Below are 25,287 nucleotides of genomic sequence, written 5' to 3'. Positions count from 1 at the left end.
TGGGTTTCGGTTATAGTCTTTTCTCCAGAGCTCACAGCATTTCTGGGCAAGGGATAAAAGTCTTATATCTACTGTGCCCTTTATCCTGAAGGATCCCAAAGCACTGCACAAATGCAACGTGTACATACACCAGAGAACTCTGTTTATACCAGGGTGTGGTGGGGATAAGCCATGTGTCACACTGACAAGACATGAAAAATTGCATTTATCACGCACCACTGTCTACCTCCAAATTCAATTCTGCCAGGATTAATTCTGCCATCCGAAACCCTTCAGCAACTTGAGAGTCCCTGGAACCCCGTCACTGCTTTACAAGGGGAGGCAACAATTGTTTGTAGCTCTGGCTACTTGCAAGATTTGAAAGCTTAAACCTGCAATAGTAGGAGTTACAGCTTTTTGATTGGTTATAGAGGTATCTAAAAAATGCTCTTTCCCTCAGAGGCCTGTGCACAGTTTGACCCATGGTACTAAGGCATCCGGCTTTACAGAAGGAAGGAAACATACAAGAAGGGCCAATAACTTTTGTCTGAAGTTGTTCTCTATGAAACATGGTCTGTAAGGAATGTGTGGTACTGTGGCAGGAGATATAGAGGTCACTGTGATTAAGAGTGCCTGTCAGGGGTAGCATCTTCCTCCACATGGGCCATATCAGCACTTTCTTGTCAGGTGCTTGAAATACCTGAGCGACAGACAGACATTGTTGGATAGACTATCAGTCCATCTCAGAGCAGGAGCTTCTATATTCCCTTTATGATCAGATACTGCAGCAAGGTTTTTCCAGCACACTGCTCAAGATGGAGCTCATTGAAGGAAGTGGGAGAAAATTAAAAAAAAGTCTTAAATCTTACTTCTCTGTTTTTACATTTTTCACAGGAAGTGGGTAGAAGGAACTGTTGTCCCTTGTAACATGAAGCACTTTATCTTCACTACAGTCATCTCTAACAGCCTTTGCAGAAATGTACCCCCCTCACTCACACCTTTGGAAATCAAGATAGGTTTTCTCTCTGGGCTGTCCAGATTCAGCAACTTCCTTTCTCTTTCAGACTCTTCATTTCTCAGGCGGTTTAAAATCTCCTCCAGTGTTTTGACGATGTCGGCAAATGAAGGACGTAATTTTGGGTCCATCTGTAAATGTATGCAAAAGCCAAATAAATCAAGTAGTCTCCTCCAAGCCATCCTATCTACAGAGCTGCGTAGATGAAGGGACAGTTTTCAGGAATTTAGTAAATTCAGATTATTGGGGGGGGCAGGGTGTGTTTTAGAAAATGGAACATAATTCCATGCCCAGTGCAAACTTTGTGACAGTAAGTGGGGGGAAAACAGCAAGTCCGTATCATAGCCTATATCCATTAGTAAATCTAAGCGTAGCTGACTTACAATTACAAAGAAGACTTCACAATTAACTGTCAAGCCTCAGGCTTCCAATGCAGTGGACATGGTCGGAGCCTAATTAAACTCCCTAAGGGGGAATGCAACGTTCCTATTTGTATTGGGGAATTCATAGTGCAAGGATCTCATTTCTGGATCCCAGTAACTTCTGAAGGATTACATAGCCATCTAGTTTCAAAGGATGCATGGATCAGTGCAAATTATACTCAGAGCTGTTTGTTCCTACATAGGCATGTCACTATTTAAAAAGTTTTTAAATTTTTCTTGAACTACTAGTGACTGTTATGAAAAGCTGCCCAGATAGCCTAGCTGATTAGACAAGAATCTGACATCTTTAAATATTATTGCTTTCCACTTTGCCCTTGTTTGTTTCCACATAGTGCCCAGTGTGTTGGTCCTGGATCTCTACTACAGAATTCCTGCAGCAGACAAGAAATGAGACTGTATATAGGTAGATAAAGCCAATACGCTGTGAACAGCATCTTAAAGGACCACCACTGAGCCAGCGAAAATCTGTTGCCAAGTAGAAATAGGTCTCTAGGTAAAGGTTAAAATGAACTGTATGGGAAACCATGGTGACCCTTTCAAGTGGCTACTCAAGACAGGGGTTGCCTACTAGATACAGGGCCTTAGCACAGATTATGCCTTAAGCTGCTCTATGTAAAAAAGCTAATTCCGCAGATAAAAATTAACTTAAATACAAAGCTAGAAACACAAGGAAGACCATCAGCTAGAAGCAAACAGAGAAGAAATTCCTGACTCCGAAATCAAACTCCTTGCAGGACAGATAGCCTCAGACAGATCCCACCCACAACGCAATGCTCAGGAGGTAGCAATGCTTTGTAAAAGCTTTCAGAGGCCTCCCTGAAGCTGCCCTGCAGTTCCTAGGAGATGGAACCGACCAAGGAAAACTAAAATCACTGGCCAGGGATGCAACATTATGGCTGAGAATTCAAACATACAACAATAAAGAATATATGACCAAATCCTCAGCCCCATTCTGGTTGTTTTAAATGGCACAAAAGGGCAGCTGGGTATTTCTGACATAGGAGAATATCTGGGTGGCGTGAAGCCAGCATAGCCAGCTCTGTGCTCTCCCCATGCCACAGAGAGTGGGAAGGGGTAGCACCAGAGCACACTGCTTTGGCAATCCTTATCCATGTAATGGACCCTGGGGCCCACCGCAAGCTGTAAGAAATCAGAACAGCTCTTAGGCCAGGATCTGTGAGGGGTAGAGGCAGCAGAAAGGTAACTTAGAGCCACTTTTGCCTCTTCCCTCCTCAGCTGCTCTAAATGTGCTCTGGTGCACCTGAGGATTAAGCCTTCAAGACTGTAGATCCCACAGCCCACCTTATACCCATGGAACTTTTTGAATGAACACACATGGTTTCATTTGTAAGTCTGCATGCAGTGTGACTTATAGCTGCAGTGGGGACTTTGATTTTGGATTTCCTGGCTTGGCCATGTTTAAATTCAGCCATAACAGTGAATTACAGAAGTTTTTTTATGCACTGAACTTGTATTTCTATGTTTATTGCTCTCCCTAGGCAGCCTTAAATGTAGTCACTTGCTGCAGGAAACACCATGTCTCTGCATATTTATGGTGCAGCTAATTACGCTGAGCCATACAGTTTCCATTACTGTTTGCTGACTTGTGAAATAATAAGAACATGACATATGATTGCTTCCACCCTCAGTGCAGACCTTGAGATATAGCTCACATACTAGCAAGATCGCTTACTAGCAAAGCACAAAGAGTGTGTAAAGATACAAGGAAACCTTATCAGGGTTCCTTTTCACCAAATATATTTGTTGAATGTATTACTACATGCCCTAGAGTGAAAGGAATTTTGTTAATGGTTAAATCCATGGGCCAATTGTTTCAATGCATTTCCTGGTGCTGCTTGTGGGCCCACACTCACACTAAGGGAAGGAACGTTTAATTGGGGAGCACATTTGGTGCTAGCTGATAAGTAACAATTCTCCCTCTGTAAATAAAGCTAATTCTTATATGAGAATATAAAAGTCATTTCCCCTCTCAGAGAAAAGCTTCACCCACTAAGAATTCCATCTAGTGCTGGGAAGCTGCTTTTAATCATGCCCCATGGTCTAACTGACTAAGCCTGGCCCTGGGAACTCTCACATTTTAACCCTAGCTCTAATAAAAGCTATTTAGCACTCACTATATAGAATGCTTTGAACATTTGAAGTACTTAATAAACATTAATCGATCTTCACAACACCCCATGAAGTGTTCTCTTCACTGAATTAATGGAGAAACCAAGGCAGAGAGGTGCAGTGACTTGCCCGTGGTCATAGGGCAAAGTCACTAGCAGCATCAAGAACAGAACCTGGGTGTTCCCGACTCCCTTCCCCCATGCCAATTCCTCTAGACCAGGCTGCTTTTGGCTCTGGCACTAACTTGCTCTTTGTCCTAAAATAGCTTGCTGAAGGCCAACATTTCCAGAAGCGGCCTCTAAGTTTAGGTGTGCAGCTTGACACTGTTGGATCTGATTATCAAAGCAGCAGAGGGCCCACATCCAACTGAACTCATTGGGAGCACCCACATTTCCAAGTGAATTCATTCAGGTGCTCGGTACCTCAAAATCATACCTAAAAGATACTGTAAGCTGGCCACCCAATAAGAGAGACAGCCACAAGGGCAGGTTACTTACCTTGTACAGTAACTGGAGTTCAAGTTGTGTCCCCCTAGGCGTGCTCCATGTCAGAACGCAGGCACACATCTCGATCAGAGATATTCATCAGCAATGTCTGTGGGTCTGCACCTGCGCCCTAGACACCCTTGTGTAGCCCTATGTATCTAGGGAAGGGGTAGACCTGCTGCCACTCTAGTTCCTTCTCAACCATAAAAATCTTGCTAAGGGTATCCCAAACATACAGGCTGCTATGTGGCCCAGGACTTGCAGGCTAGTCCTTACTGTAGTTTGCAGGCTCTGTGGTATTGTTGAAAAAAGGTTGGACGTTGTGGCAAATCTGTCTTTGGGCAAGTATGCTCTGGTAGTGGTGGAAGATCAGAGTCGCCCTGATGAAGTCTATTTGATGAGTGGTTGTAAGGGTAGACTTTTCTGTGTCGAGAAGGAAGCCCAGTAAGTGGAACAGAAATAGGGCCATACTGCTGATGGCTGTACCTTGAGAAATGAGCAACCTTTCCGGAGCCAGTCATCCAGGTAGGGAAAGATTATTATTCTCATGTGGAGAAGATAGGCTGCAGCAGCCAAGAAAAAAGATCCTTGGGCAGTGGAAAGGCCAAAGAGTAGGATACTATACTGGTAGTGGTCCCTGTCAACCATGAAAAGTCACACACGTTTGGGCGAGAAGTGCGTGGCAATATGACAATAAGTATTCTGAAAATCAAGGGAGACAAACCAATCTCCTAGGTCCAGAGAGGGAATCATCACTGCTGGGGTTACCAATCTGAATCACTGAGAGCAGACAAAGGGGTTCCAAGTCCTGGGGTCCAGAATTGGTCTCCACCCTCCATTTTACCTTGGGACCAAGAAGTACAGAGAATAGAACTCTTTTCTGATGAAGCCCAGTGGAAAAGGTTTGATTGCCCTTAGCATTAGGAGGGATTGTACCTCCTGCCTCAAGAGACCCTTGTTAAAAGGGTCCCTGAAGAGGTACTGGGGGGGTGAGGAGGGAGGTCAGAAAGAAGCTGAACTGGATGAAGTAACCAGTAAAACTCACCTTCAGGATCCATCTGTCTAAGGTGATGTGCTTCCAGAAAGAGAGAAAATGGGAAAGATGATGGAGGGGGGATAGGTGCAGCATAGGATCTGCAGTGGAAGAGTTTGTGACCCTTGACCAATGGTCAAAGCAGTTGTTTTCAGGGTGTTGCCGACTGTGAAGTCGCTCCAAAAGACAGCCCTATCTTATTGAACTTGGGCTTCTTCCAGGGGGGTTCAGCTGGTCCTATGGGCCAGTATTGGATTTGGTGAGACCATTGAGTTGTCCGCAATCCATGGTATTTTCTGCTTGTCGCAGGTGTTCAGGTGCCCAAAAAAGAACAAAGGGACCAGTCTGTGATGTCACTAAACAACCTGAGGCCCCTGAAGGGAAGGTCCTCAATGGTGTTTTGTACCTCCTGGGGAGGCTAGAGGACTGCAGCCAAAAAGCTTGGCATTTGATTCTTGCCGTAGCTACAGAACGTGCAGCTGTGTCAGCAACATTGAGTGAGGCCTGGAGAGATGCCTTGACAACCAGGGAGCTGGGCGTGGAGTGAGAGAAAAAAAAATACTCCAAGCCTCTGGTGGGATGTAGTACTTTTTGTCAGCCTATTTGCACACAGGAGGTACAGTAACTGGAGTTTGCCAAACCATATGGACTGACGCCACCAGAGCATCGTTGATAGAAAGGTGATTTTGCCCTGAGGATATACGAAGGCTGTCCATTAGGAAATGTTGGGGTTCCTGTATTTCCTCCAACAGAATTTGTAAGCCTTGAAGTCATTGGCACAGGATGGTTGGGCAGGAACGATACCTCATCTGGAGAGGAAGAGGATTTGTGGAAAGGTCGTGTTTCTTTATCAGCTGGCTTTTGCTCTTCTTTAAGACCCTCCTGTGGAGCACGACCTAAGGACACCTTGTTCCTGGTGTGTCCTCTTGCAAGATGGGACCCTATAGAAATGGTCATCATAAGGGGCCATGGGTTCCAATAAGCCCATTGTAGTGGGGCTTAAGGGAAGGTTGCAGGACCTTAACGTTGTCATTCTTATCTCTTGCTGGGAGTTCCCTGCTGCAGGGTTTACCTAAACAGAGGGAGGCTAGAAATGGAGGAACCTTGAATAGACACCTCTGAATCAGATGAGGTGTCATCTCCTATGTCTATCAGGAGGGCAAGTGGTGCCAGTACTGGTGGTTGAGTCAGGACTGGGGACCAGAGAGGGTCCTGTAACCGCATCGGTACTGGAGATCAGTAGTTGGTTGGCTAACGAGATAGTACCGGAGAATGTTGTGCTGTACCCCACAGTCTGAGTGCTCCGTCAACGCAGTTTTAGTCTGCCCGGCCGCAATTTCTTAGGTCTACTTTAAAACCTGAGCAGGAACGAGTCTGTCCCAGGCAGCAGAGGGAGCGTGAATGTCTGTCACGCAGGAGTGGGGGGATGGAAGAGACCTGGAGCAGGTCTGGCAGAGTTTGAAGCTTCGGGTCTTAGCATATCCTGTACTCAAGCCCACAGATAAAGGCTCGAGAAAAAACAAAAAAAACAAACAAACAAAAAAAACAAACCAGGCCCAGATCAGGCAAGTGAAGAGGGGAAGGGAACACACCCCTGTCATAAAAACACAAACTGTTAAATAACTATAAACAAAGAAAATACCAAAGGAAAGACAAGGTTCACTGAGAGCGGTAGCAAGCTGCATAACTAGCAAAGGACACTGCAAGGTTCTGTCTCAAGTTGCAGGTGACTGAAAAGGAACTGGAGTGGTGGCAGGTCCACTCCCTTCCTATACACCCTCAGACCAGATCACAAAGGTCTCTGGGGTGCAAGCAATGTCTGCAGGTCCATGCCGACAAAATCTCCAATTAAGAGTACATGGGCGTGCACATCCTGACACGGAACACTCATAGGGACATTAAAGAAGTATTAAACGGTCACTTTTTAAAATTTGGCCCTTCATCTCTCTGTGCTTTAGTTTTGCTAGCTGTAAAAACGAGAGTGAAACCTAAGCATCAGTCAATGTTTCTTCGGTGCTTTGAAAATGTAAATTACTACCTCACAGCTAAGTATCGTTACAGTTTTACGCCAATGGCTTAAAAGCTTAGTGCACATTGCTCCACTCCACACAGTCCTCCTAAATTCATTCATTCAGAGAATTGCTCTAATCAGGATTTTGTCATCTACTCTCTTCCCACAAGAGGCTACAAAGAAATATTAGGAGATTTCAGTGATTCTTCAAGCTTCTTTCCTGCCTTCTTTATAGAAAGACAACAGAGAATTAATTTCTAATAAATTAGTGTGTCTACGCACTATGGTGGCTGGATTCTAAGGGGTCCACTACCCTAGTAATGCTAGTAAAACACAACTGGTTTTGACCAGAGCACACAGGGGCAGTCGGCTAGAGGTTGCTCTGCATACCAGTCCCACTAGCTCAGGAAGCTGGGTAAGCACTAGTCTGTTTGTTTAAAACAAACTATAGTCCTGCATTTTGGAGGGCACTGGTTTTGGCTCTTCCCCTTTGAGCAGAGTACTCACATTACAGCAGTTGAAGGTCATCTGGAGGAAGTCAGGTGGACAATCTCCCACCATGTGCTGAAAGGCATCATAATCTAATCCAAAATTCTGCACAAACAGAACAAAGAGTGGTCCTGATGTATATTTCCCCTCTATTTCCCCAACCATCTTCATTTCAAAGGTTGCTACGTACAGTTATCAGGAATAACCATTAACACTACCTCTGCGAGCAGCCACAGGGAAATGAGCATTTGAGAGAAAACTTCATGCACTGCAATGGGCAAGACTGAATTTCCCATGGGGTTATCTGCTAGAAGAGGCTTTCAGGAGAATGATTTGACTTGAAAGGTATCACTCTTCTTGAACCAGGTCATAATTCATTACCTTCTAGTTCCAGATTTCTGCACAATTCCAATGTGTATCTATTATTTTAGTTTACAGCTATTCAAAGCAGGACGTAATTATGAAGGGACCCATGTGTGACAGACTGTGCATGTATGATCACCACTTTTACAAGACTATGATACATTTTATACAAAGTATGCTTTGTTAAGTATCATTCAAAAACTCATAACCTACTGAACATTATTGTTCTTGTAAAATTAGTGTAGCAGCGTTGTATGTAAAGTTATAAGATTTTACTGTATATCATTTGTGATATGTTCCAAGGTTAGAAAAGCAGCTCAAAGCAGTACCTTGGAGACAAAAGGCTAGTCAGCACCTCAGCCAGGTGTCAGCATAATCAAATAGTCTATTACCTGGGAAAATGGCCATTCTTTGGCAGGAAGAAGGGTATGAATGAGAAATTTACATTTTGGCAATGAAACAGCTGGGGGCTTCTGTGTGACAGACTGGCTGTCACCTGTACCCCAGCTGGAGGTAATCCTCAAAGAGGAGAGAAAGATATAAGAATAGAGGACACTCAACACACATCACCTCTCTTCTCCATTCCTCTGTCTCTGCTCATGGAAGCAACAACGACCGAAGAAATGGAACTGAGGGAGGGGTCCTGGCTGGGAAGCTTTCAGTCAGTGAAGACTGCAAAAAGCATGAGGTGAGAAAAGCCTTTGCTTTGAATACATTTAGATAGCTAAATTAGTTATTAGTTTGCATATTATCTTTTATTTTCTTTGTAACCAATACTAACTTTTATGCCTCATTACTTGTAATGACTTAAAACCTCTCTTTCTGTAGTTAGTAAACTTCTTTTATCTAAACCAATGTTTGGATTGAAGTGTTTGGGAACCTCCATTTGCGATAACAAGATTTTGCATATCTTCTATTATTGAAATGATGGACTTTCTATGAGCTTGTACTGCACAGAAGAAAAGAGCTAGGCAGTACAACACGCACATTTCTGGGGACAAGTCTGGGACTGGGAATTTACTGGTGAGCTTGAACACTCATACAATTCAGCTGGGAGTGATTTTGCATACTAGAGGCTATGTGAGAGCAGGACCAGGAGTGGTTGTTCTCACAGTAAAGCCATGTAAAACACATACCAGATTGGAGATTAGACGGGACACAGCTGTCCAGATTGTACCCTCGGGAATGTCACACCATGTTTCATTTGGGACTGGTTGAATGGTTTCAATCAATATTAAAATGAGACTTAACGGATCCTTCAACATCCAGTGAAAACTCTAGGGATCCAGAAGACTGCCCTTTGACAGTGATCTAAACACATGCTACTGACTAATCAGTGTGTTACTGGCAAGAAAAATAAGACAGGAAGAAAGGAGGAGAGGGAGAATGAAAGGTGTGGGCAGAGGATGGAGAGATAAAAGGAAATAAACTGAAAGGTAAGAAGGGATATAGAAGGAGAAAAAAACAGCAGCTGCAAAAGCAATAAAGACAATAGGACATGGAAACCAGATATGAGAATGAAAAGGGATGAAAATGAACAGTAAAACATAACAGGCCATGAATGAAGTGCAGAAAAAGAAGAACAGGAAGCCTCTAGAGACAGGGAAAGTCTGGAGGGGGGACACTATGCAGGTAGAGTGAATGAGAGAAAGAAACAACTGCCAAAACCTGAAAGCTGATCAGGGAAGGGAATTCACCATGTTTAAAATGTTTTGAATCATGTCTATGCGTTTAAAAAGTTAAGGTTATTGGCTTGGTCCAGCTCCAGTGAGGCAATATATAAAATTAAAAGCACTACTTTTCAGATTTGGTCCTACCTTTGAGAGCTTTGCAGTACATTTTATTATTCAAGGTGATTTTATGGCACATGCTGCTATGCTACTGATCACATCAGTGGAGAGAACATTACACAGTTTGTAGACTAATTAATACAAAGGAGATTTTCACATACAACATTGTTCATGTGGTTCTGGGAGCTCTATCCTGTATTATTACAATGTTTGCCCATCATTAGTTCAAACTGTGTAAATGAATTGCATAGTTAGTCTGTGATTAAATTGGAAACTTTAGATTTTCATCACAGCCAACTGATGAAATGGTCAACTTTGCAATTTTGCATTGGGACTAGTTGCAAAATCATCAGGTCCCTCAAGGTGTCCCCTTCTGAAGGGAGACTGAAGAAAGGAAAAAACCGGCTTCACAACAGCTTAAATCCTGAGCAGTTGTAAATTTTTTGAACTGGAGAAGAGGGAGGGGATTTCACATCAGCCCAAAGAAGACCAAAAACTACTCAACAGATGGGGCATGACCTAGAATCATAGATATTAAAGTTAGAAGGGACCATTATGATCATCTATTCTGAACTCCTGCACATGGCAGGCCACAGAATCTCACCCACCCACTCCTGTGAAAAACCTCTCACCTATGTCTGAGCTAGTGAAGTCCTCAAATCGTGGTTTAAAGACTTCAAGGAGCAGAGAATCCTCCAGCAAGTGACCTGTGCCCCATGCTACAGAGGAAGGTGAAAAATCTCCAGGGCCTCTTCCAATCTGCCCTGGAGGAACTGAAGTCAATGGGAGCATTTGCACTGACTTCAAAGGATTCTGGATCAGGTTCATGGTGCTTGACATAGTATAAACTAAAACAGGGCTGGATCAAAATGTGTCCCATGGCCACGTCCTTGTTTAATAAAGAGGAGTGGCGCTCAGAGAATGCTGGTCCCAGCATGCAACATTCCATCTTGATCCATAATGGAGCGCTGCTTGCTGAAACTATCAGCCTCTTCAAGCTGCCCCTCTGTATTAATAGGAAGGTGGCTGCAATCTGTTCCATGTTATGCCAATTAGGTGCAGCTCTTGGCCTCCTGGCAAGTTTCCAATGCAATCTTCAGTTGGAGGAAGATTGAGTAACCCTCTGCTAAAAATGTGGTCTCAGTGTCATTCTCTGCAAGAAGCTCTGCCAAAGGACAGATGCTTTGTCAGAGGCCCCCTTAACGGTAACAGTCATTCGTCACGTCTTTGGCAGCTTGCTGCAATTATTAATGACCAAGCATCACTCATGAGCACTCCCCACCTCCCACAGCCCTTATACATGCTCACCACTTACCTCTGTGCGAGGGAGATAGTCAGGATCTGCCTGTATCCTGGCTATAATCTCACAGAGAATTATACCGTAGGAGAACACATCCGCCTGAGAGAGGAAAAAATAACCACATAGCTTATTTATGAACACTCAGCCTTCTTATCTGCCACTGGGTTTCTCCTGACCACAGGGTGATTTTCAAAGGCAGTCCAGAGCAGCCATCCACCCCCAGAGCCCCATGACGAACACCTGACAATAACATTTCCCACATTTTCATTGAGTGGAAACATGCTCACAGTGCGGTTAGAATAAAATTCCTGCACTGGAGTGTTAAATTTTACTTCAGACACTGCTGCGCTGGCAGCGTAAAGACAAATCCTGCTCCCCTTTTCCAACGCAGTGTTCAGTCACAGGTAGACTCATTTATCACTTGCTCTCAGGGAGTCAGAGTTTCACAGATTCTTGCCATCTGGCATTTACCCAAGTTATTAAACCTGAGCAAACACGCAAGTCAGGTCTACAGAGCAGTAGCAGGGTGTCCCCCTCAGGGATCAAGGCATACTTATGTGACACTTAGCCCTGCCCTGGTCTACACTACAAATGTATGTCAGTATAACTACATCACTCAGGGGTGTGGCAATCCACATCCCTGAGTGACATAACTATGCCAGCCTAACCCCCGGTGTAGACTGTGCTATGTCAACAGGAAGACTTCTGCTCTCGACACAGCTACCACCTCTCAGGGAAGTGGAGTACCTCTGCCGATGGAGCAGATCTCCCATTTGTGTAGGTAGCGTCTTCTCTAAGTGCTTCAGCAGCACAGCTGCATTGGTGGGAAAGCTAACTTACAATTGCTTCTCCTTTAGACCTTTATGCCCCAAGGAGATTGGGTAAAGTGGCATTCTTGTGCTATGCTGACACTACCGCTTATGTCAGCAAAACTCATGTCACTCAGTGGTGTGAATATTCCACACCCATGAGTGACATAAGTTATAGCGACATAAGCCCTCATGTGCACAAATTCTATGTCAGTGGGAGAACTTCTCCCGCCAACACATGGCTTCAGGTGCTCACTGAGGTGGTTTTTTAGGATGATGGGAGAGCTCTTTCCTGTTGGCATAGAGCATCTTCACCAGACGTGCTGAAGCTGTATCAGTACAGCTACACCGCTGTATGTATACACATGACCTAAATTAGAAATGAAACACCCAAATACAAGTTAAATAGATGGAACTTTGATAATGCTTTGATGTGCTAATGTCTGTGCAGCTGCTTCAGTTCTGCAAACTAAAGGTGGAGGATACATAAGGCACACTGGTGTTGAATGCTGGCAGAGTGTGGACTTTACCCCAGAGAGTGGCGCTCATGGGAGGGAAATCAGCTAACAGCTAGCAAGAGTCTCTGGGATGCCAAGTGGACAAAGCGGTGTTAAGCAGAGATTGACTGAAAATATTATTTTCTAGGTCCCAGTCACCTCTTCTCCACTGCTCTCCTTTGACAGAGCCATTTCCCAATGCCTCAAAAGAAAGGAACTTACAAGCATTTTCCCTAGCAGCTTTTATCTGGGCATGTCAAATGTAGAATTTCTACCCTAAAATGTGGATCTTTTATTTTTCAGTTCAAAAATAACTGTATAAGTCCACAAGGACCACTTAATTCTATTTAGGTTTCTACAGAGCTGTAGTCAGAATTGGTGCCCTCGCTTCAAGTGTAGAAAACATTCTTTTTTCAGAATCCTTTATGACAAACTCTAAGGAAACACTAAGTGACAGTGACAAGACAACTTTAAAGCTCTTGATATTCCCAAACCTCCAAGGCTGCACTGAAAAGAAACATCCAATAACCATGCTCCATTTAAAAACATACCCACCTTTTCATTATAAGGCTCATCTCTGAGAACCTCAGGTGCCATCCAGAAGGGCGAGCCTACTACTGGAAGCTTCTCACTTTCCACATTCAAGGAGGATGGGGGAGAGGGGGAGAGAGAGAGAACAAGGTTAAAATATTTCATGAGCAGCTTTCAGCATAGAAAAGACAGTATGAGTGGTTTCCATATAATTCATGTTGGATTCTACTCTTTTGTACATGGAAAGGTCCTGAGAGTCCAGGGATAATATATGAAGGAGCAGGCTGTTACAGAAAATGAAATAAATAAAAGTTGTTTCAGCAAATTGTAAGCCCCCTCCATAGCTCTAGACTCTATAGCCATCACTCTTTGGTCCTTCAGCATCCAAGCTGTTAGCAGAGTAGGTCCCCTGATCTGTGCAGGGGTTTGCCCGAGATCTTTATTTTCAAGTACATTTTCAAGGAGGGAAAGACTTTTTTCTTGTGTTATGTGATTGGAGGGCTCTCTGTGAGCAGCTCTGAAAGTTATTCCAACCAGGAAGACTTATCCCGGACAATGTGATGACAGGCTGTGAAGATTTAGAAAGATTCTGCTCACCATTTTGAAAGAAGTCAGTCTGGTCTGAGGCCCACACAATAAATAGAAACAAAAACCTTGAAAGGTGACTTGCAAATTTTATTAAAAATTTTCAAAAATTCACTAAGTAGGGTTATCTGGTGAATCTCACTGAGCAAAACCTAAGAGAAGCAGTCAATACAGAGGTGATTTTAATTTGTATTAATCTGATCTACAATATCTCCATACATTCGGAAACTGCAGTCTTGTTCATGAACACATACAGCAGAAGTGCAAGATTGCTGCAACACTGATTTTGAAGGACCACCTCTAAAAACTGAGTCTCTGAGGTTAGTGGTATCTACATTCTGTGGCACACTCCCTTAAGCCCTAGGGCATAGCCGTCAGCAAATTGGACATTACATGGCTGCACTGTTCAAATTTGAAAACTAAAGTTTTAATTAAAAATGAATAATGCAATCAGTACAGCTCGTGTTATTTGTTTTGATACTAAGTTACATTTATTTTAGGCTATTCCTACATTCTTGGTTTCCAGTGTATCTCAAAAACGTGTGCTGAAAATGCATCATTGCGCCACCAACTTTGTAAGAGAAAGGGAAGCTGGAAGTTTTGGTGACTTGGCAATAGACTGCTCAGGCGTCTGACATCTGAAGAATCGGAGGTAGTGAAGGATTGAGAAATAAGTTCAGGATGTTCCTGCTGAATTTATCAATAGTAGAAAAAATTAGCAGTGTTGACATTTAAAACCGTGAGTCAGCATCCCATTGAGATGAATGGGGAGTTTCACAACTCCCTGAGCTATTGTTTTAGACTGTTTGCAGTCTCAGTAAGACAATACTATATTGTTCACGTTCCTGATGTTTTCCTTACAGCCATATAGGCTAGAAGCTATTTTAATTAGAGCTTAGATTCTGAGGCATAATTTTTTGACCAATTCCATGGTCCCAGAATCCTGAACACACAGGACTATATACAGATGGGGCGATAGCTTAATCAAATCCTTGGCCTCTATATTGGATGGGTTAAAAAAAAAAAAAAAAAAAAAAAGGCCAGCTGCCAATTGTGATCATGTTTTGTGAGATTCAGTCACTTGTTCATTCCTCAAATGGATGGAGATCTCCTCCTCATTCCACAACGGGCCAAACAGACATCAAATAGTAATGCCTCTTAGTTACAACCCTGAATTTCAACTACTAGAAAAGAGGTGAAAGAGGCCTATACTTTAATGTTTTTGGACACTGGCTGTGAAACCAAGAAGCAGCTAATTAAAAACATCTGGAACCACTGAAATGAGCATTCAGTATAAATCACCCACAGTTCTTTACAAAAAAATTAAAAAATCTATCTTGCTTTGGAGAACTATTGAAATGCCTGGGCGAGCTCTCTGATCATTGGAACACAAAGAAAAAGTGCCACTATCAAAGTCTATCACTGTGAACTGTAATTAAGAGCTTGGAGTGGCTGCCCATCTCCATCTAGCTTGTAGCTTCAGACTGAAATCAGTGGTTGTTTTCTGTGAGTTCTAGCAAAACTTAACAACCCTCAGGCATTCAGTTCCACAGATCACAGAACTGCAGCAAACTCCTACTCTTCATTTTGATTAGTACTGAAGAATTCACCTACCTGCAATCAGGGATTTTCTCAGCTAAACCAAAGTCTCCCACCACTGCCGAGTAACCATTCTCATCATGCTTTATTAAACAGTTCTGAATTTAAAGAGAAAGGAGGAAAGTTTAAAATATTGTTTGGGTTTGAAATTCCACATAGTTTTCAAATTTGGAGAAAGATTTTTAAAGCTTGTTTTAAAGATACTCATTTATGGGAGACTTTTGTTTGTACCCAACTACACACAAATTCTGCACCAAAGTCAGGCATGTGCTCATCAAAGATTCAGATGATGCAACCAGTTTTATATTTTGTTAATAATCCACTCAAATTTGCTGAGGCAACAGACAACCAGAGGCAGCAAGTATCTGGGCTTCAGCAAGAGCTAAAATGGTTTAGTCCCTGTACTGGTAAAATCTTGAAATAAACACTGCTTAACAAGTCTCTGAGATTCTCTATAGGATATGCCAGGCAGGACTAGAACACAATACACCAGTTAGTATGGTTTGCAGTACATGAGGAAAAGCATGACCTTTAAATATTTTCATATTGTAATTTTGCTAAATTAACCATTTACAAAACTGTATTTTAAAGGTACTTGTTGATTTACACCAACAGTTTCTGGTAGAAAATAAGCTACAGGAAATGAATGTGCTGCTAAGTCTCAAATCAAGTCAAATACATAGTCCCATTGCATATTGAAAGGATGTAGTTGGTAGGAAATAGCTAATCAGAGACTTAGCATCTTTTCCTTTCAAAGGCCTCCATTCAGCAAAACATTTAAGCATGTGCTTAGCTGACTCAGGACCTGTAGCATCGGAGGACAGGCAGTGTTTTGGGGGAGAAAATGAATGAAAGGATCAGTGCAAGATATCTTCCTCCTCACTGAACGAATTGGCAGCTGATTTCTGTTTTTCCCGAGTTTCTTTGACCTCCTCATTTTGCTCCGCTCCCTGCAGAAGAATTCATTCCACTTCTGCATTCCTTGCTCCGTGCACCCACAGAAAGATACACTGGGCAGTGATAGCTAGCAATGCCTCTGCAGACTTCCCCAGGGTGACACTGCAATATCAGCCAGCATCAGGAAATTCAGTTTGCTAGCTTTATAGTGCCTGGATGCACAAAAACTCCTCCCCAATCCCCACCATGTTAGCTTGTCTGAGTGAAGCAACTGCTGAGGATAGTGATTCTCTTGTCTGAAAGATCAAGTCCAGGTCACCATTGATTACATATCCCGAGCTGACACTACTCCAATCCATAAAGTAAATACATTTCTCCTCCTTCTCATTAAAAGGTTAAGTATGCTGCTCTCATGAACATGCAGTGAAAATACTGAATGGTGCTTTAGATTCCTAGTTCCAAAGTCCTATTTGTTTTAATGTGACTGAACTATAATAAATAAAGTTCACTTTGGGATTCATAAATTTTTACAAGGGTAAGTGAACCACACTGACCTGAAGTGCACTTCAGTGTCTCAGTTATGGCCTTTGTTATCTCTTATCAAAGAACACATTCATTCACCCTGCCAATGTCGAAGCATTTGTTCATTGTAAAATTTATTTAAATCCTAGAGGGATAAAACATTTCTCAACTTTACTGTAAAGGTTCAAACTGAGGTGGAATTTCATTGTATTCTGTACAGAAATAAGCATGTGCCGACACTAGAAAGTTCACCAGACAATTCTTTCCCATGGTAGATGCAATGAAATGTCATGTTTGAATCTTATTAAATATTCAAAGATCAAATTTCAAAAAGAATGTCAGTTTTAAAAAAATAATTCTATAAATTCCAACAAGTCTTCTAACCTCTTCAATTATTCATATTAAAGGAATTTTTAAAATTAGTTTTTACTTCTTGCCATTAATACATTGTTGGTTTTTTTCCTTTTTGTATTTCACTCAATTTGGTCAGTGAGAATGGATTAATTTGTTTCATCTGGTTTTCATGCACTAGCACAATGTTCCAAAGTTTGGTTTAGAAACACTGCAGGGGAACAAATAATCCAAATAAAAAATGTTTTCATGGAATTAAAGATATATGGAAACATTTCTACTGGGTTTAGGTTTTGCAAAACCTATGCCAACATGACAGAGTGTCCTGGTCACAACTTGTCCCTATACCAGCAATATGTACCAACTCTCAATCTAAAGAAATTCCTTAATGAAGATGTACGGCATTTTTATCAACCTCAACTCCCAAGTGCAACATTAAACTATTACCAATCATCAGAGGAGTAGCTGTGTTAGTCTGGATCTGTAAAAGCGGCAAAGAGTCCTGTGGCACCTTATAGACTAACAGACATATTGGAGCATAAGCTTTTGTGGGTGAATACCCACTTCGTCGGATGCATGTAGTGGAAATTTCCAGAGGCAGGGATATTAATGCTTGTGTTAGTCTATATTACCAATTAATAACCCATCCGTGTAATACATAATTTGATATATGTAACACAGCATAGCTCCCAGCTGATGTTTTTTTACAGCTGTAAACTCACCGATATGTAGGAGAATCTACAAAAAATTTACAAACTGGGTTCTCTGAGGCAAAGAGTGGCTTGAGAGGTGGCATTTTAAGAAGGGAAGCCAAGCAGGCACTGCGCCATGCTAGCAGCACCTCTCAGCTTTAGGTTTGATAGTTTTGCCAAGGAGCTCTTACATAATCCCAGAAGGCAGTGGGAGCAGCCTGAGGCCTCAGATTTTATCTACAAAGCATTTATCATCAACTGTGCTGCCATACTGTGCTGCTCAGAGTTAAATCCAGGAAGACATCTGGACTCCTAAATTTCCTTGCTTATGTTGGTAGAAGTCTGAGACCCTGTCTATCTGGGAAAGCTGCCCTGGTAGAACATGAGGTATGAGTTTAAACAGAGAGAGGATATAACTACACTGCACAAAGATGTGTTCTTACCTTGGGTTAAAATACCAGTGAAGGCCAGAGAACTCAACTTTTAACTTGGGTTAGCAGCCCAAGTTCAAGTATAAAGGACTGCCAGGGTTGTACTCAAACTGCTTACCCAAGTTAAAAGCCGAGTTGCTATGTCTTCAACTGTTATTTTAACCCAAGTTCTCTCAACTTGGGTTAGTCCACACTTTTTTTTTTTTTTTTTTTTTGCAATGTAGACATACTATAGTTAAACTCATAGGGACACTCTTATTTCTGTACAAAAGTGGCTTTTTTGGTTTTGCTTAAGTCAATTGGGAATAGGTGAAATACGCACTCAGACCAAAATAAGGGTGTCCATTCAGAAGTTTACATTAAAGTGATTAATTAAATCTGTGCAAGTTTATATATATGCAAGCCTTGAGAGTCTTCAAACCCCACCTATGGTGAAATCCTAGACCCACTGAAGTCAATGGGAATTTTGCTATTGATTTCAATGGGATCAGGATTTCATCCTTAGAGTTTCCAGGATTCATGTCAAACAATAGAACAATTTTCTGGAAAAAAAAACAGCATTCCACACTGATGTGCTTCACTCTATGATGTGATACTTGAGTCCAGATCTCAAATAAGGTTTTAGGAATACTCTCAGCACCACTGAATTAATTTTCATCCTCCAAACTTCACTGCAGACCACAACTTAGGCAAGATAGTTAATGGACCTTTGATGCAATTATTGAAAAGTCTCCTGAGGGTCCCACAATAAGAAATAAGGATGATAGGAGCTGCATTCAGAGTTCACATCACTATGCATGCACTCTCAACTTCCAAATGAATTTAAGATAAACACAAAATTTAGGTATCGAAAGGGAAAAGTCTGTATTATGGGCTAACATGTGGAAAAGCGACTTTAAATTAAAAGAGAAACTATTTAGTAAAGAGAGTGCAACACACAGAAAATGGTTACTCTAACACCTGACCAAGCTGATATTGCTCAGGTTCTGGAGAAGGCAAAGAAAAACAATTACATCAGTGAGAAGAACTTTTATGCCAAGTTCCACTAATAACATACAGAGTTCAAACCCCTGTTTGATGGAAAGGCTGACAGCAGGAATGGCCAATGAAATAAAATGCCAGGCTGCTTTACAATATGGCCTTTAAGAAAGCTCTTCCAACCTACCACTAGACTATTTGTGTAAGACGCAATGCAATAAAACATGAATTCTCTATGCTTTCTTGTGGGACTTCACCATAAAGAGACTCATTGTTTCTTTCGGAGGTTTACACAACCCAACACCACCATATTTGATTTTTTTTTTTTTTTTTTAAATGGAGAGACTTCAGTCCTTGCTGAGACAGTCACTTCAATAAAAGAAAGGAACTCTGTACAACAGCCCTAAAGGGTTAACATAGCTGTTTATGCAGAGACAGATGTGAGAGAACACAAAGGCCCTTTTGTATGTTATGGGAGCTTAATATCTGCTTTGCACAGCATAATCCTACTAGGGAAAATGCAACATTCTATTTTGCATAAATACGGATGAAAATAAACAGATTCACAAACTTCATTGTTAAAAATAAGTTGTTCAGACCAAGCATCTCCACCATTTTATTTTTCACTATGATACAGAGCAAGTCTATGACATATAGAAAAATTCAGGAATGTTACTCATTCCACAATCCTATGACAACTGCTACTTAGTTAAAATACTTAAAAGTCAACTGGGATGTGTCTGCTGGTTTTAAAGAGCCACCCTATCAGTATCAAAAGCCATGCTGACAATGAAATGTAAACAGCAACTTCATAGTCCCAAGCAGGCAAAATTTAAAATTGCATCATGTTTTCCAAAGGACAATTTCATTTAAGACAAAAATTATGTTTTGCATTTAAATAAGACTGTACCAAAGCTGCATTAGAATTATTCACATTGAAAGACAACTTTGTGCATGTGAACATTCCCCTGCAGTGTTGGGATCCAAATACCATCATTGTGCTAGTACAAGAGACCCAGACAGTAGTGAGGAAAAAAATGACTATAAAACAAAATTTTAAACTGAACTGCCTAGTTTCTTTTTAAAAAAGAAACAAGCAATACAGGGTGAAAAGTATGATTCCTCCCCCCACAGCTTATTATAGGTGAGGCTGGTAGTGCTACCTGTTCAGACTGCCTGACACTTCCCATTCTAAGACCCTGTTTTCAGTTGTTTGAAACTCTGTCAAAATAACTGTTTGGGCTGAAATTTTCCACACCAGGTATCTGCTTCAGGCTGAATTTTTTTGGAAAATTTCAGATAAAACTGTTCAGCTGTTTCCAAGAAAGAGGCATGGGGAAAATATGTTGTTTTGCCCGTGTTAAATACTGGTAACTTTTTTGTTGACAAGCTCTGGCATCCCCATGCTTTGGAGCAGGGAGTTGAAGCTTGGCAGGCAGTGACCTGCATGTCAGGGATGTCTTTGGCTTTCCCCACGATAGTCCAACCAAATCTGACAAAGTTGTAAACCTTTGAAAAATTGCAGTTTGCACATGCTCAGTTGAGACTTCCTAGAGCTTTACAGCTAAATTCCCTGAAAACTATGTCTGCTCTGAGCATGCTCCAGCCTCAGGCTGAGCAGGACTTTCCCTGTGACTGAAGTCAAGCCCAGGTACTCAGATTCATAGATACTAAAGATCAGAAGGGACCATTCTGATCATCTAGTCCGACCTCCTGCACAGCACAGGCCACAGAATCTCACCCACCCACTCCTACGAAAAACCTCACCTATGTCTGAGCTATTGAAGTCCTTAAATCATGGTTTAAAGACTTCAAGGAGCAGAGAAGCCTCCCTCAAGTCACCCATGCTACAGAGGAAGGCGAAAAACCTCCAGGGCCTCTCCAATCTGCTGAAACTGAGGGCAGAGTGCCTCTTTCCCTTGTGCTATCAAGACCCCTGCTAGTGTGCAAAGAACAGTAACTGGTTAAAAGACAGGAAACCAAGGGTAGAAATAGACAGTCGGTTTTCACAATGGAGAGGGGTAAATAGCGGGGTCCCCCAAGGATCTGTACTGGGACCGATGCTGTTCAACATATTCATAAATGATCTGGAAAAGGAAGTGAACTGCAGGGTCGCAAATTTTGCAGACGATAAAAATATTACTCAAGACAGTTAAGTCCAAAGCTGCCTGTGAAGAGTTACAAAGGGAATCTCACAAAACTGGGTGTCTGGGTGACAAAATGGCAGATGAAATTCAATGTTGATAAGTGCAAAATAATGCACATTGGAAAAAATAATCCCAACTACACATATAAAATGATGGGGTCTAAATTAGCTGTTACCACTCAAGAAAAATCTTGGAGTCATTTGATAATCCTCTGAAAACATCTGCTCAATGTGCTGCAGCTGTCAAAAAAAGCTAAAAGAAATGTTAGGAACATTAGGAAAGGGACAGAAAATAAAACAAAATATAATGCCATTATATAAATCCACGATACGCCCACACCTTGAATACTGTGTGCAGTTCTGGTCATCCCATCTCAAAAAATATATTAGAACTGGAAAAGGTACAGAAAAGGGCAACAAATTATCAGAATTATGGAACAGCTTTCATATGAGGAGAGATTAAAAAGATGGGGACTGTTCAGTTTGGAAAAGAGACAACTAAGGAGGGATATGACAGAGGTCTGTAAAATCATGACTGGTGTGGAGACAGTGAATAAGGAAATGCTATTTACCCCTTTACATAACACAAGAACCAGGGGTCACCCAATGAAATTAATAGGCAGCAGGTTTAAAACAAACAAAAGGAAAGACTTCTTCACACAACGCACAGTCCACCCGTAGAACTCGTTGCCAGATGTTGGGAAGGCCAAAAGTATAAAAGGGTTAAAAAAAAAAAAGAATGAGTTCATGGAGGATTGGTCCATCAATGGTTATTAGCCTCGATGGTCAGGGATGCAACCTCATGCTCCAGCTTTCCCTAACCCTTCAACTGTTAGAAGCTGGGACTGGATGACAGGGGATGAATCACTCAAAATTCCCCTGTTCTCTTCATTCCTTCTGAAGCACCTGGCACTGGCCACTGTCAGAGACTGGACACTGGGAAAAATGGATCACTGGTCTGATCAAGCATGGCTGTTCTTATGGAGGAGGAAGCTGTTTGATTTGATTGCTAAGGAGACAAGAGCCAGACTGGAGAGGGTTGGGGGAAGTGGTCTGGGACAAGGAGCTTGTGGAGGAGAGGGGAAACTGGAACAAGGAGCCTGGGACTGGAGGCTAGCTGAGGGAAACTGGGACCCAGGAGCGCAGGTAATGAGACCAGGAGTTAGTAGCACTCTGGGACAATGAGTCTGGGGTGGTGAGATGGAGACTGAGAAACAGGGGAGGGGCAGGGACTAGGACTGGCTGGGCGAGAAGCCTGAGGAGTGAGAGTGGCCACAGTTCAGATGCATAATCTAACCTACTTCAGAAATGTTAGAATCTGTTGGAGAAAAGCCTCATGAATTAGGGGGCCTCATCTTAAAATGTGTCCAAAGGTAGAACAAATTCACGGGTGCTGAGAGGTACAGCCTGCGATGGTGTAGATTTGGGCGAGGGAGTGGCTTGCAATAGCCATGCATGGGGATTAGCCCTGTAGGCTTTCCATGCGTCTATACCCTGCCTTAGCCTCTCTCATGTCCCCTCCGACTTACAGCATTGACTAGGGTGACCATACGTCCCATTTTGGCCAGGACAGTCCCTTTTTTAAGACCTGGCCGTCCAGACTTTTCTGGCAAAAGTGGGCATTTGTCCTGTTTGTTCCTGTTAACTTGATCAGTTGGCAACAGGAAACAGGACAAATGCCCACTTTTGTCAAAGAAGTGGAGTGAGGAGGAACATGCGGTGGGGGAGCAGCGATGCCAGCCCCATGTGGGAGAGAGGGAGGGTTCAGGAGGCGGGCAGGGAGGGCTTGAGCAAGCAGCGACACCAGCCCCAGCCTCGCATGGGGGGCTGGCAGATCTTGGGTGAGCAGCTCGGACCGGCTCCGCACATGGGGCTGGGGGAGCAGCTCAGGCAAGTGGCTCGGGCCAGCTCCACACCAGGGGTGGGCTCTCAGCCGAGTGGCTTGGGCCAGCCCCACGCAGCGTCCAGTTTTCCCTTTGGGAATTATGGTCACCCTAGCATTAACTCTTGTTCACACACATACACCAGCCATGGCCTAAAAATAACTTGGAGGAAGGGAGGGGGTTACTGCTGCTCTGACCTCGACTTCTGATGGAGTGCAAGTTAGGCTTTTGCCCTAAATCTGCCCCGTAATTGTACCTCCTCAACCATGCAGAGCTGAGCTCCCCCTCTGAGCTCCCTCCATAGGATTTGCGCTGTTCTGTGGCTCTTCACACTGTGTAAATGAAAGGGAGCATATAATCCTACATTTTAAAATTTAATTTTTAAAAAAATTCCACAGTTTCACTTCAGGATTTTTTTCTTGTAAAAAGTCTCCATTTTTGTGGGTCTTAACACAATTAATATACTGCCACGCACCACACTATTGCCAGAATAGTGCACGTTCCTGCAACCATACTCAGTGGAGTAAACTATATGTAGCCACAGTGATTTCTGCACTATGAAAGGAATAAGGAATCAAATAAGGTTTGCCAAAAGGGAAAAAAGCAAAAAATCTGTAGGGGGATTCCATTCATGCCAAATTCCTATAGTAAAACAACCCGCTTATTAAAAGTAATTCTTATAGTGGGATATTCTTGTCCCAGTTGAGCATAATAGGTAAAGAAAGAAGAAACTGCTTCATTGTACAGTAACTGACTTTTAATCTCATTAATAGACTCCAGCAGATTTCTGGAAACTGCATTCCCTTATCCTCACTGCTTGCTTGGGTGTTTGCAAATATTCTGAATCCCTTGTTTTTGTCCTCATTTGATTTATAGGGATCATCATGCACTGAAGAAAGAGGAGCAGTTAAAAAAAAACCACATTAAATGGTGGTTCCGCTCACCCCATACCTGCACAATCCAAGCCATGCCACAGTGTTTCCATTCTAAGGTTAAAACATGTCAAATCTGCCCTGAATTTGCAGTAAGTGTCCTGGCATCGATCCAAAGCCACTTGAATACCACAGGATGTTAGCCATGTCTTCAAAGCAGTAGCCAAAAGGCACTTGGCCTACATTGTTGACGTGTGTCTCCTACAGTTACTGATTTTTTTTTTTTTTTTAAATCTCAATGGGAACACCTTCCTCCTCCAAAGCAAAATTCACTCTTCCAGCAGGGTGTACATTCAAAACCAATAATTTTCACAGCATTTAGTTTCAATCTAAAGTATGTTTCACTAACACAATAATACAACATGAAAAACAAAAGTCACTGTCTTGAAATTCACAAATATCTGTCCATTTGAGAGCAGGAATTTTGTTCATTTCTCCTCCAAAGAACAAAGAAGGCAAGGACTCTGTCTAGGTATAGGTGACCCCCTAACCCCTTCACCACATAATTGGAAGAAAATGAGAAACAATACTGCTCGCCTGCTCACAATACAGCTGTTGGCTCAAGTTTTTAGCCTGCCAACCTCCATTGTGACCTATTAATTAACTTTACCTTTTGCGCTTTAAAAATAAAACCTACTGGTTTTGTGGATCAATTCTGATGATTTACAGTAGCCCTTTCCATATCCCATCATCACAGACTGTTTTACTGCTGCACTACCACCAGACACTCCTTAGAGTGGTGTATTTTCCAAACGAGGATTAGGGTGCGCCATCAGGCCCGAACAGGTGTGCTGCAGGATTTTTTGAAAAAAAACTACATGCGAGAACAAAAAACAACCCTTCTCTTGTATTTTAATTAGTGTTGGAGCCAGATCACATTCTGTACTTTTGCTTTCAGGGATGAGGCCCCTTTCAAATATTATGCATGCATCACATTCCAATCCCCAAAGCGACATTAAGATAGCAAATTTTAGTCTGCAGTGCAGACGAGTGGGAGGGGAAAGAAAGGGGGGAAGCCGCCTTCTGATTGGCCATCTGCAGAGAAACCAATCAGAGCTCAATCTCCCTCTCCTTCCAACACCCATCCTGTGAGCAACAAGTCAGCTCCTCTGCCCCTCCCCACTTTTATAGGCTGGAGCTGGGGAAAAGAGCCCCTGGAGCCCCTCCCCAGCCTGAAAGGGGAACAGGGATCCTGCTGCAGCCCCCCGTGTTAGGAGGAGAGAAGAACCCCAGGAGAAGCAGACGTGAGGCGGGGGGACTGAACTGAGGGCTCGGGGCTGGGTGTGAGATGGGGCAGAACTGATGGGGACCGGACTGGTGGAGGGTGAGGATAGAACTGATGGGGACTGGGAACAGAACTGATTTGGAAACTAAGGGCACAAGATCGATTTGGAGG

The 25,287-nt window shown here is 42.6% G+C and overlaps 1 protein-coding gene across 4 annotated transcripts in view; it reads right to left on the bottom strand.

The window, feature by feature from the left end:
- TESK2 (testis associated actin remodelling kinase 2) overlaps nt 1-25,287 on the bottom strand; it is a 123,354-nt gene that overhangs the window by 6,943 nt on the left and 91,124 nt on the right. For 3 of the 4 annotated variants that reach the window (XM_043491137.1, XM_038413353.2, XM_043491136.1), the window contains 5 exons: nt 15,075-15,157; nt 12,900-12,975; nt 11,054-11,137; nt 7,604-7,690; nt 978-1,125 (listed from right to left, as the gene is read on the bottom strand). In XM_043491137.1, coding sequence (XP_043347072.1) covers nt 978-1,125; nt 7,604-7,690; nt 11,054-11,137; nt 12,900-12,975; nt 15,075-15,157 — 478 coding nt within the window. The remainder of the gene's footprint in view (nt 1-977; nt 1,126-7,603; nt 7,691-11,053; nt 11,138-12,899; nt 12,976-15,074; nt 15,158-25,287) is intronic. The other variant, XM_038413354.2, reaches the window with a different exon arrangement.

This window comes from Dermochelys coriacea, chromosome 8 (genome assembly GCF_009764565.3).
Source record: "Dermochelys coriacea isolate rDerCor1 chromosome 8, rDerCor1.pri.v4, whole genome shotgun sequence".
Classification (NCBI taxonomy): domain Eukaryota; kingdom Metazoa; phylum Chordata; order Testudines; family Dermochelyidae; genus Dermochelys; species Dermochelys coriacea.
The sequence above is the reverse complement of the archived record's forward strand: the minus strand, read 5'-3'. Positions and strand labels throughout refer to the sequence as shown.